Here is a 12,530-nt window from a genome sequence, read left to right as displayed (position 1 = left end):
CTTGGAATTAAATTTACTAGGGTAGGATTCCTGTCCAGGTTTGTGATTTGGGTTAATCACAGGTGTAAGATAGAGTTTTTAGCAACACCACGATTATTATTAAAATCAACCAAATTTCACAAATACCTGGGCCACTTAAAGAGTGCCAAATATAAACAATTTAGCGGAAGGCTGGTGGCACTGGTGGCGCAATTTGCAGTGGCTGTTAACCTGGAGGCGATGCAGTCATAGCAGTACTGTTGGCCTCGCCCTGTTACATATCTTCTTAACGTCGGAATTTTACTTTTATAGGGCCAAAACCCATTCCATGATAATGGTATCACAAGATGAAGCATCCGAGGCCCATAAATACTGCCCTTAAGCTCTTCTGCTGAAGATTACATGGATAGATCACGTAACTAATGAGGAGGTATTGAATAGAATTGGGGAGAAGAGAAACTTGTGGCACGACTTGACTACAAGAAGGGACCGGTTGGTAGGACATGTTCTGAGGCATCAGGGAATCACCAATTTAGTATTGCAGGACAGCATGGAGGATAAAAATCACAGAGGGGGACCAAGAGATGAATACACTAAGCAGATTCAAAAGGATGTAGGTTGCAGTAGGTACTGGGAAATGAAGAAGCTCGCACAGGATAGAGTAGTATGGAGAGCTGCATCAAACCATGCTCTGGACTGAAGACCACAATAACAACAAGCTCTTCTGGCCTCAAAACTCCATGAATATGAGGCATAGTGATCCGTTACTGCTACTCAGCCCAGACTCCTTACCCACCACAAAGGACGAGTCGCCACTTGCGCGCCAACCACACCATTTCCACTCCGCCAGGCAACTTCCGTAGCTGCGGGGCTACCCTTCATCTTTTACATTCAACCCTATGTTCCCTTTAATTATGGACGAAATCATTTACAGTACATTACATAACGATAATTTCAGTAGTTATTCAAATTGGTTGGTTGTTTGGAGGAAGAGACCAAACAGCGAGGTTATCGGTCTCATAGGGTTAGGGAAGGATGGGGAAGGAAGTCGGCCGTGCCCTTTCAAAGGAACCATCCCGGCATTTGCCTGGAGCGATTTAGGGAAATCACGGAAAACCTAAATCAGGAGGGCCGGATGCGGGATTGAACCGTCGTCCTTCCGAATGCGAGTCCAGTGTGCTAACCACTGCGCCACCTCGCTCGGTAGTTATTTAAATTCACAAGCATAATTTAAACTACATCGTTCAAAAGTTCAAATAAATGAAATAGGTATACAAAGTCAAAAAATTTCCATGTCAGATACAATATTATACAGAAGCAATACTATAAATTGACAGCGAAATATCGATAAAAATACAAAATAAGTTGAAAATAGGTGTTACAGTTGTATGTTCTTAGAGCACTATTTAAAGCTGGTTCTTCAGACTCTGTAAGTTGGCTTTCTTGGGAAATTTTGCGACTATCTTAAAGTATCTGACAGTTAAGTTTACCCAACATATCTGTGACAATCTTCCATGGGTTATCCATCCTGTGATCATTCGTGCGGTCTTTCTCTGTATACGTTCAGTATCCTCGGTTACCCCTATTTGGCACAGATCCCACACACTTCAGTAATATTCTAGGATGAGTCTCTCGAGTCATTTGTAAGCAATCTCCTTTGTAGGCTATTTGCATTCCCCCTTTTTTTTTTTTTTTGGTCATCAGTCTACTGACTGGTTTGATGCGGCCCGCCACGAATTGCTTTCCTGTGCTAACCTCTTCATCTCAGAGTAGCACTTGCAACCTACGTCCTCAATTATTTGCTTGACGTATTCCAATCTCTGTCTTCCTCTACAGTTTTTGCCCTCTACAGCTCCCTCTAGTACCATGGAAGTCATTCCCTCATATCTTAGCAGATGACCTATCATCCTGTCCCTTCTCCTTATCAGTGTTTTCCACATATTCCTTTCCTCTCCGATTCTGCGTAGAACCTCCTCATTCCTTACGTTATCAGTCCACCTAATTTTCAACATTCGTCTATAGCACCACATCTCAAATGCTTCGATTCTCTTCTGTTCCGGTTTTCCCACAGTCCATGTTTCACTACCATACAATGCTGTACTCCAGACGTACATCCTCGGAAATTTCTTCCTCAAATTAAGGCCGGTATTTGATATTAGTAGACTTCTCTTGGCCAGAAATGCCTTTTTTGTCATAGCGAGTCTGCTTTTGATGTCCTCCTTGCTCCGTCCGTCATTGGTTATTTGACTGCCTAGGTAGCAGAATTCCTTAACTTCATTGACTTCGTGACCATCAATCCTGATGTTAAGTTTCTCACTGTTATCATTTCTACTACTTCTCATTACCTTCGTCTTTCTCCGATTTACTCTCAAACCATACTGTGTACTCATTAGGCTGTTCATTCCCCATTGCTCTACAAAAAAAAAAGGTCTCTTGCTTTACCTATGGCTCAGCCTATGTAGTCATTCCATTTCATATCCCTACAAAGTGTTATATCCATGTATTTGTATGAACTGAGTGATTCCAGCTATGACTCGTTGATACTATACTCATAGTTGTGAAATGCGCAATTTTACATTTTTTAACATTTGAAGCAGTTGCCAATGTTTGCACAACTTTGAAATCTTATCAGGGGTGACTGAATATTTGTACAGTTTCGCTCAGACTATTTTTCGTTGTAGATATCTGCATCATCTGCAAAAAGTCGAGGGTTACTATTAATATTGTCCGCATGATCATCAACACACAACTTGAACATCAAGGAGCACAACATGCTTCCTTGCGGTACACCAGAAGTTACTTTTACATATGGCAATGACTGTCCATCCAAGATAGCGTGTAGCGTCGTCCCTATCAAAAAATCCTCATTCTGTTCGAGATACCTCATTGTGTTTGAGGCAGACTTATACAACGCATGGAGAGTCTGGGGTAGAGCAGGACGACCACGAACAAGTCTGTCAAGTATGTCCCACATATGCACGACGGGGTTTAGGTTGGGACTCACCACTGGCCATTCCATTACTTCAGTGTCCAGGCATCGCAAGACACCCCTGATGACGCCTGTCACATGGGCCCTGGAATTAGAAGGGACTCTGGGCCACCACCGTAAGCAGTCATCACCACATGGTCCAACAGGATCTGTTCGATGTACTGGCTGGCGGGAAGGCGACCATGGACAACAACAAGATATGTATGGCTGTCATCACCTATAGTTCCCCACACCAACCTTCGAAATCTGTCGATTTGCTGGACAACATCTGGGCGATGCCGCTCACCACAGGTCTCTGCACACAAACACGGCCAACACTTTGCATCAGAGGATATCTGGACTCTTCTGTGAATAACACATTTCGCCATTGACGAAGTCGCCAGTTGACATGGGAATGACAGAGCTGAAGGCGAGCTGTAAGATGTTGTTGTATTAAGCGGGGTACTCTAACAGGACGTATAGGTGGAATGGGCCTTCCTTGTAACCTCTTCATTACTGTCTGATCAGACACTGTGGCTCCAGTGGCCAGACTCAGGATTGTCCTGCACTGCTCTGGCGGTATCTGTGCATCACCACAACGCAAAGATGGCTGAGTATCGGTCTGGACGTGGGGTTGTAATGCTTCAGTGACCTTGTCCAATTCGCCCTGTGTAGTGTGTTCACAACCTGTGGATGATGGATGGAGACAAACTGGCATCTGCAGCAACGCGACGGAGAGTCTATCATTTTTTGTTCAAACAGACCACCATTGCAACTTGTATTGCATTAAGCTGTTACATAGCATGTGCTTGGTTGAACACAACATGCAAAAATGACAATTGCCATCTTTGTACCTCACTAGAAAATACAGGGACACTGCTTATGCTCTTCCTTCTGAAAGATCACCTTACACTGTCGTAGACGAAACAGACAGTACCTGGCGAATGATTTTAATTGTTGCATACATTGAAAACGAAAATCTTAAGGAATTAAGACCACAGATAGCGCCTGTACCAAAATAGATATGACATACTGGACATTGATTCACGTGTTCCTCTAATTCTTTTGAATAGTGTATTTGTTGACTAGCGTTACACACTGTCAGAAACAGAATTAGTACACACTTTTGAAGTTTTCCAATTCACTCAAGATTTATTGTCGCAATAGTGCATATGGAGTACATGAAATGATTGGGTTTACAGATTAAATGCAGAAGCAGTTCTTTGGTACCAGGTATGGACCCATGCTGACACACTCAGTACATGGTGTAACCTCGATGGGCAGCAGTGCAGGAGCTGACTCTGGCATCAAGTCGATCGTACAGATGGTGAGTACTGTCCTGGGATACGGTGTGCCACGCCTGCTCGACCGGATCACGTTGTCCTGTAAGAGTTGTTGGTGGACGAGTGTCACGAGTCACTTCCTCTCGCATCATGTCCTACATCTGCTCGATTGGGGACAAGTCTGGAGGTGTTGCTGGCCAGGGAAGTTCCTGCACGTCTTGCAGAGCACGTTGAGGTTCACAAGCAGTGTGTGGGCGAGTATTATCCTGCTGGAACAACACGTAGCCTGCCTGTTGCGAGAACGCCAGAAGAACAGGTCTAACATCGTTCCGCACGCACTGAGCGCTGGTTAGCGTCCCCTCTAGAAACGACAAAGATGAACGAGAGTTGTAGCTTATTGCACCCCAGACTAGAAAGCGTGGAATGGGGCCAGCGTGTCTTGGACAAATGCACTTAACGAGATAGTGCTCATCAGGACTACAATGTATTCACAAACGACCATCACTTGGGTGTGGGCAGAATCTGTGTTCATCGCTGAAGACCACGGCGCGCCATTCCATCTTCCAAGTCATCCTCTGGTGGCACCAGTTGATCCGTGCACGGCGATGCTGTGGTGTGAGTGGAAGACGGGCTAGAGGTGTGCGTGCCGGTATTCCCACTGCTAATAACCGGTTCGCAACAGTTCGTGTTGACATGTCTGGGCTCACAAGCCCTCTTATCTGTGCTGTGGTAGCCGCACGATCTGACACTGCTGCCCTTACACTACGACGATCCTGGCGGGTGTTTGAGCTGCATAGACGTCTTAAATCTCGTATAGGTGTGAGAATGTTTTTCACGTGAGCACAGATACCAGCATCGTTATACAAATGACGCAGCACGTCCTAGTTGTCTGGCCACAATTTCATCATTTGCAAACTTGCTCAGATGGATGCAGGGAGCATGGGCGCATCTCTGTTGCACGGCTACCTGCTTGCTGCATGCATATGCACCTCACTGAGCCTCCTGTCTGTACCCTACTGGCCATTAAAATTGCTACACCACGAAGATGACGTGCTACAGACGCGAAATTTAACCGACAGGAAGAAGATGCTGTGATATGCAAATGATTAGCTTTTCAGAGCATTCACACAAGGTTGGCGCCGGTGGCGACACCTACAACGTGCTGACATGTGGAAAGTTTCCAACCGACTTCTCATACACAAACAGCAGTTGACCGGCGTTGCCTGGTCAGACGTTGTTGTGATGCCTCGTGTAAGGAGGGGAAATGCGTACCATCACGTTTCCGACTTTGATAAAGGTCGGATTGTAGCCTATCGCGATTGCGGTTTATCGTATCACGACACTGCTGCTCGCGTTGGTCGAGATCCAATGACTGTTAGCAGAATATGGAATCGGTGGGTTCAGGAGGGTAATACAGAACGCCGGGCTGGATCCCAACGGCCTCGTATCACTAGCAGTCGAGATGACAGGCATCTTATCTGCATGGCTCTAACGGATCGTGCAGCCACGTCTCGATCCCTGAGTCAACAGATGGGGACGTTTGCAAGACGACAACCATCTGCACGAATAGTTCGACATCGTTTGCAACAGCATGGACTATCAGCTCGGAGACCATGGCTGCTGTTACCCTTGGCGCTGCATCACAGACAGGAGCGTCTGCGATGGTGCACTCAACGACGAACCTGGGTGCACGAATGGCAAAACGTCATTTTTTCGGATGAATCCACGTTCTGTTTACAGGTGGTTGTTCTGGGTACAGATTTCTCGGGATCTATGCACCCAAATTGCGTGAAAATGTAATCACATATCAGTTCTAGTATAATATATTTGTCCAATGAATACCCGTTTATCATCTGCATTTCTTCTTGGTGTAGCAATTTTAATGGCCAGTAGTGTATTAAAGGGTAGACACAGATGACCCTCTGGTAGTTATGTAACTACGCGATCTATTGGAAGATGATGTTGAAAACATCATCAGTACATCTACCATCCCCCAGGTGGCATATGAAGTCATCAGATCAAAATCGACATCGTCTTTCCAGGTGTACCAATTTTTTTTCCAGCAGTGTATTAAAATTAAGAATGACAAAGTTATTAACAGCAGCTATGAAAATTACCATATCTGCAACATATGGATCGGACTCTCCGTTTATGTAAAGGATCAAGTTGTAAACTAATCTGGTACATTATAAAATACCGTACCTTCATTCTATTCAGGCAGTCTGGTTAGATGTAACAGATTGCCTGTAGACTCCCCTATGGCCAGGTGAAACGGGCAAATAAAGTAGTATTCCCTGGCACTCACTTTTCTGTTTTCCAGCCATCTGGCTGCTGCCGCGCTACAACACGTACGGCCGGTGGCCGGCGTCGGGCGAGGTCGACCTGTTGGAGGCTCGCGGCAACCTGGGGCTGACGCTGGGCGATACCAACATCGGCGCCGAGCAGGTCGCCTCGACGCTGCACTTCGGACCCTACTACCCATTGGACGCCTACAAGACGGCCACCTTTTCGCAGAACAGTGCCGCCGGCCAGGGCTACGACAAGGACTTCCACTCCTACCAGCTCGAGTGGACGCCAGGTGGGTAAAAGTCGCTCTGGACCAGTGGTCCCTGTAAAGGGTATAATGACATTGTCTCAGGGGAAAAAACTAAAGGTTTTAGTTATGTTTTGGTCACGAGAATAAATTATTTTTAAAAGATTATTACTATTAACACTAAAGATGGCAACACTCACGCACTATATTGGCTATTCTACCTGTCACAGACAATTGCGACTCTAATCATTTACATACACTATGTGATGAAAAGTATCCGGACACACCCAAAAACATAGGTTTTTAATATTAGGTGCATTAGGTGCTACCTACTGCCACGTACTCCATATCAGCAACCTCAGTAGTCATTAGACATCGCGAGAGAGCAGAATGGGGCGCTCTGTCGAACTCACAGACTTTGAACGTGGTCAGGTGATTGGGTGTCACTTGTATCATACGTCTGTATGCGAGGTTTTCTCACTCCTAGACATCCCTAGGTCCACTGTTTCCTATGTGATAGTGAAGTGGAAACGTGAAGGGACACGTACAGCACAAAAGAGTACAGTCCGACCTCGTCTGTTCACCAACAGAGATCGCCGACTGTTGAAGAGGGTCGTAATGTGTAATAGGCAGATATCTATCCAGACCATCACACAGGATTTCCAAACTGCATCAATATCCACTGCAAGTACTGTGACAGTTAGGTGGGAAGTGAGAAAACATCAATTTCATGGTCGAGCGGCTGCTCAAAAGCCACACCTCACGCCGGTAAATGCCAAACGACGCCTCGCTTGGTGTAAGGAGCGTAAACATTGGACGATTGAACAGTGGAAAAACGTTGTGTGGAGTGACGAATCACGGTACACAATGTGGCGATCCCATGGCAGAGTGTGGATTTGGCGAATGCCCGGTGAACATCTGCCAGTGTGTGTATTGCCAACAGTAAAATTCTGAGGCGGTGGTGTTGTAGTGTGGTCGTGTTTTTCTTGGAGGGGGTTTGCACCCCTTGTTATTTTGCGTGGCACTATCACAGCACAGGCCTACATTGATCTTATAAGCACCTTCTTGTTTCGCACTGTTGAAAAGCAATTCGGGGATGGCGATTGCATCTTTCAACACGATCGAACACCTTTTGATAACGCACGGCGTGTGGCGGAGTGGTTACACGACAATAACCTCCCTGTAAGGGACTGGCCTGCACAGAGTCCTGACCTGAATCAAATAGACATCGCGAGAGAGCAGATGTTTTGGAACGCGGACTTCGTGCCAGGCCTTACCGACCGACATCGATACCTCTCCTCAGTGCAGCACTGCGTGAAGAATGGGCTGCCATTCCCCAAGAAACCTTCCAGCACCTGAATGAATGTATGCCTGCGAGAGTGGAAGCTGTCATCAAGGCTAAGGGTGGGCCAATATCATACTGAATTCCAGCATTAGCGATGGAGGGCGCCACGAACTTGTAAGTCATTTTGAGCCAGGTGTCTGGATACCTTTGATAAAATAGTGTACCTGTCGATGGTGTATACGTGTTTGAAGCTACATTGACATCTGATCATATCTTCTGTGTGCTTTACTTTTTTTATCAGGTATTGTATACAGGGTGATTTTTCCCATCATGTACAAACTCTAATGATTGATGAGAGGATGCAGAACGAAAATGTCTAATAAACGTATGTCCAAATATGTATGGTTTTCAAGCTGGAGACCATTTATTCAATTATACATTGTTACAGAGACTGCGGTGTAATACACTCTGTACCATTCAGCCACAGTAACAGTATGTGTTGAAAATGATTTCCATGTGCCCCAACACATGTGTACACGCACCATAGTATGTTCTTTCTTATAAGTTCAGAGTGGCCAGGCTGCATCCCAATAGTGCCAAAGGCAGCATGAATACGCTGATCCAGTGTCTCCACATCTGGAATGGGCTCTGTATATATGATACTTTTGAGATGGGCCCATAACCAGATATTGCACTGTTGAAATCTGGTAAACGAGTGGGTCATGCAACTGGGCCCACTCGTCCGATCCATTGACCAGTGAAGACACAACTGAGATGTGTCTGGACGTTAATGCCAAAGTGGGCTGGAGCACCATCATGTAGTATCCTACGGATCATAAGTGTCACTTCTTCCGGCAGGGGTGGCAAAGTCACCTGTAAGGAACGCCAATAGTTCGATTCCGTAAGGTGACGTGGAAGAGAGACTGATCACAAAATACGGTCGCCAGTTATCCCAGCCCACACATTCTGGTTGCACTGATGCTTATGATTCGCTGTCACCATACCATGGGGTTATGCATATTATTCAGCAGATGACTGTTATAAAAGCTGAAGATACCACTCTGCGTAAAGATGGCCTCATCTGTGAATAGGATGGATGATACAAATCCCAGTCTTGTGGTTGTCTGATGAAGAAACTAGTGACAAAACTGCTCTCGATGTGGAAAGTCAGTCGCTAGTAAGCGCCGCACATGCTGGTAAGTGGTAAGGGTAGTAACAGTTGTCATGGAGAATGTTCCACGCGGTCATCTGGCTTGCCCTGTACTGGCGGGCCAACTGGCTGGTGCTGATATGGCGGTTGCCTTCCATAGTGTTAAACACATTTTCCTCCAGTTCTGGTGTCCGAACATTTCTGGTACGTCCTTCATGATTTCGTGTTTCCTGTCTCAGACAAACGGTGAAACGCTGTTGTAAAAATTGAATGATGTGGTTGTTGTCGGCAGGGATAGGTCTCCTGATATAACCTTGCTGCCTGCAGCCCACTGCTATTTGCCTTTCTATAAGTAAACATCATGTCGGAAAGTTCTTGATTCTTATACAGAGTCATTGCGTACAATGCTGTATCACATACACTACAAGGTGAGTCAGTAAGAGAAGTGAATTGGACCCAACATTACTAATTGCTATGGCAAGGGAGAGCACTAGGGCATGATGTATCAGGAACAGCACCATCCTCTAGGAGGGAACCATGCGTACTGTAACTTTGGCTGCATGGTACAGTGTGTATTGGACCGCAGTCTCTGTAACAAAGTATGATTGACTAAATGATCTCTATCATAGAAACCATGCATTTCCGGACATGAATTCGTTAGACCATTTTTGTTCCGTATTCTCTCATTGATCAATCCCTAGAGTTTGCACATGGTGGAAAAAGTCACCCTGTATACTAGATGGCCCATGCATGCCACACTCTACTGACATTAGTTAATTCCATAGACGCCGAAGCCTTTGCTTAAGCAGAACAGTAAAGGGTACTCCACACTAACAAACAGGAGACCCTGCTAAACGTTAAGACCAGCGCCTGAAAACGAACACTTTAAGCTATAACTGGTCCTATAGATCGACGCTAGAAAACTTGCTTGCTGTAGGAGAGTTGGCGGGTTAGAGTCCTAGGCTCGAGATAGGTGTCTGTTGCGGGCTTTCAAAAAAAATTAATGGTGGCCCTCAACTACGTACCCTAAGACTCAGAGCTGAAATATTAAATGTTTTGGCTGGTTTCGTTGTCTAGGGGCTGGGATATGTAGTTGCCGCATTATAAACCAAATACTGCTGAGTCTACAGTAAACAATATGAATATACACATGAATCGAATGGTCGAAGGTTCCTATCACTTGGCAATTGCGAATTTTGAATCTAACATAGAAATTTATAAATGAAAGATTGCAATTAAATAAAATCTGCAGGAACTATTTTAACGTCGTTAAATGATGAGTATGATAGCAGAAGTACCTTTAAGAATGTCATTTATTACTGTAAAACACTTATTGGTGTCGATGGCCCAGCAATTAAATGAAATATAAGTTGAAAAACAGGGAAACAATAGACTCCTACTTCACATAATTAGCTATGAGCAACAACATAGCTCGCGAGATATTCGCTTTGAAACACATACTACGTCTTCACTACAGAAGCCACGGAAATATCACAAGTGCACCAGTCGGCAATACGAAATATTTTCTATCTCCCGCAACCACGCGCAAACTGCTCAACACTCTCCAAGTATTTCCTGCGATCTTCCACCACGCCCCCCCCCCCCCACTTCCATACAGTCTCTCCATTGACTTTGGTAGTCGCCTACCATAGTAACCAGCGCTGTGATTGGCTAGAGCGCTCCCGCCATGTCTCCAAGACAATGCACTCACAAAAATGTTGAAACACTAAAGAAATACTGGATTTACATTTAAATAACTTGAAATTAAATAAATATTCCTACGGCTGGACCATAAACACGCTCTAACACACATTGTTAAATACATAAACAGATTAAATAAACATATATCAAAGGCATAGAAACAAAAGTAGGCCAGTAGCCTAATGCCTCTGTGCTTTCTAAACCGCAGTAAATATGTGACCAATTTCTTCATGAATAGTATATATCGGATGTAAACAAAGACATAGACGAATAAATATATTTATAAGCATGCACGTACTGTTTTTCGTGTAACTGTGGAGTACTTATGGCCTGACGCGATCAGTAGTAATCGGCCACTTTGACCTCCAATAACTCATGTACTATTCAAGTTACATGCCTGTAATTCATACCAATTTAGGTTTACACTAATAGCTTTCTAAAGACCTGTCGATCGACAAAATCGATTGAACCGTTTAAACTTTGGAAATTCGTTGCTGGGTGTTACTTCTATAATTTACTATCAGATACTAAACTTTGAACTAAAAAAGATATTGAAAATCTGATAACACCATCAGAATTGTCGTACAGGTAATGGTAGTGTGAATGTTTCTTTTAAAGGTATCATGATTCCTATGGTTATTATTAATTTCTACATGAAATGTGAAATGTCTGCCATTATGGTTTCACAAAACCCGCCATCTTTGGCACACCCGGCATTCAAATCTCCTTCAACACAAAGCACAGTCCTCGACAGAGTGTCAACGTGGAATTCCCAGCCACGCGATCGGCCTGGACCTTGCGTTGGGGCTGCCCCTCTTGCTCCGGCTACTATTCGGCACCACGAGGTTGCTGACGAGCCCCGGCTTGCCGAGTGGCCCGTACAGCCACGCCAACTCCGAATTTAGAATATTTTCAGGGCGCCACAACTCGCCCGTTACCTCACACTGTGCAGAAGAATGATTGTCCTTGACCAAAACAATACGCACAAGGGCCAAAGCTTATTAATTACCTGTTTCAAGGCATATCAGAGTATGACAGCTAATTTGTTAACAACACATAATGCACCAATTCGTTCAACACAATCGGCAGTATTAAATAAATGCTATCATATCTTTGATTGCAATAGAGAATAATGAATATAATAGTTGGTTGGTTGTTTTGGGGAGGGAGACCAGACAGCGTGGTCATCGGTCTCATCGGATTAGGGAAGGATGGGGAAGGAAGTCGGCCGTGCCCTTTCAGAGGAGCCATCCCGGCATTTGCCTGGAGTGATTTAGGGAAATCACGGAAAACCTAAATAAGGATGGCCGGACGCGGGATTGAACCGTCGTCCTCCCGAATGCGAGTCCAGTGTCTAACCACTGCGCCACCTCGCTCGGTTAATGAATATAATGAATATCATAAATGATGTTCCTGTGAACCTATGTTACACACTGACAGATCTTTATAATTGCATTATTCGTAACACAAATGTTTAAATGTATGTCCACCTTGTATCCATTGATGTATATTTCTGCAAATACTGAATCGCTAGCAAGACGTATTTGTTCTATATCTACATCTACATGATTACTCTGCAATTCACATTTAAGTCCTTGGCAGAGGGTTCATCCAACCACAATCATACTATC

At 44.7% G+C, this 12,530-nt stretch overlaps 1 protein-coding gene across 1 annotated transcript in view; it reads left to right on the top strand.

Annotated features, from left to right (window-relative positions):
* Window positions 1–12,530, top strand: part of LOC126251860 (beta-1,3-glucan-binding protein-like) — a 108,930-nt gene that overhangs the window by 60,046 nt on the left and 36,354 nt on the right. The window contains exon 4 of the mRNA XM_049952545.1: window positions 6,551–6,808. Coding sequence (XP_049808502.1) covers window positions 6,551–6,808 — 258 coding nt within the window. The remainder of the gene's footprint in view (window positions 1–6,550; window positions 6,809–12,530) is intronic.

The sequence above is a fragment of the Schistocerca nitens genome, chromosome 4, assembly GCF_023898315.1.
Source record: "Schistocerca nitens isolate TAMUIC-IGC-003100 chromosome 4, iqSchNite1.1, whole genome shotgun sequence".
NCBI lineage: Eukaryota > Metazoa > Arthropoda > Insecta > Orthoptera > Acrididae > Schistocerca > Schistocerca nitens.
This window is presented reverse-complemented; position numbering and strand designations above follow the sequence as displayed.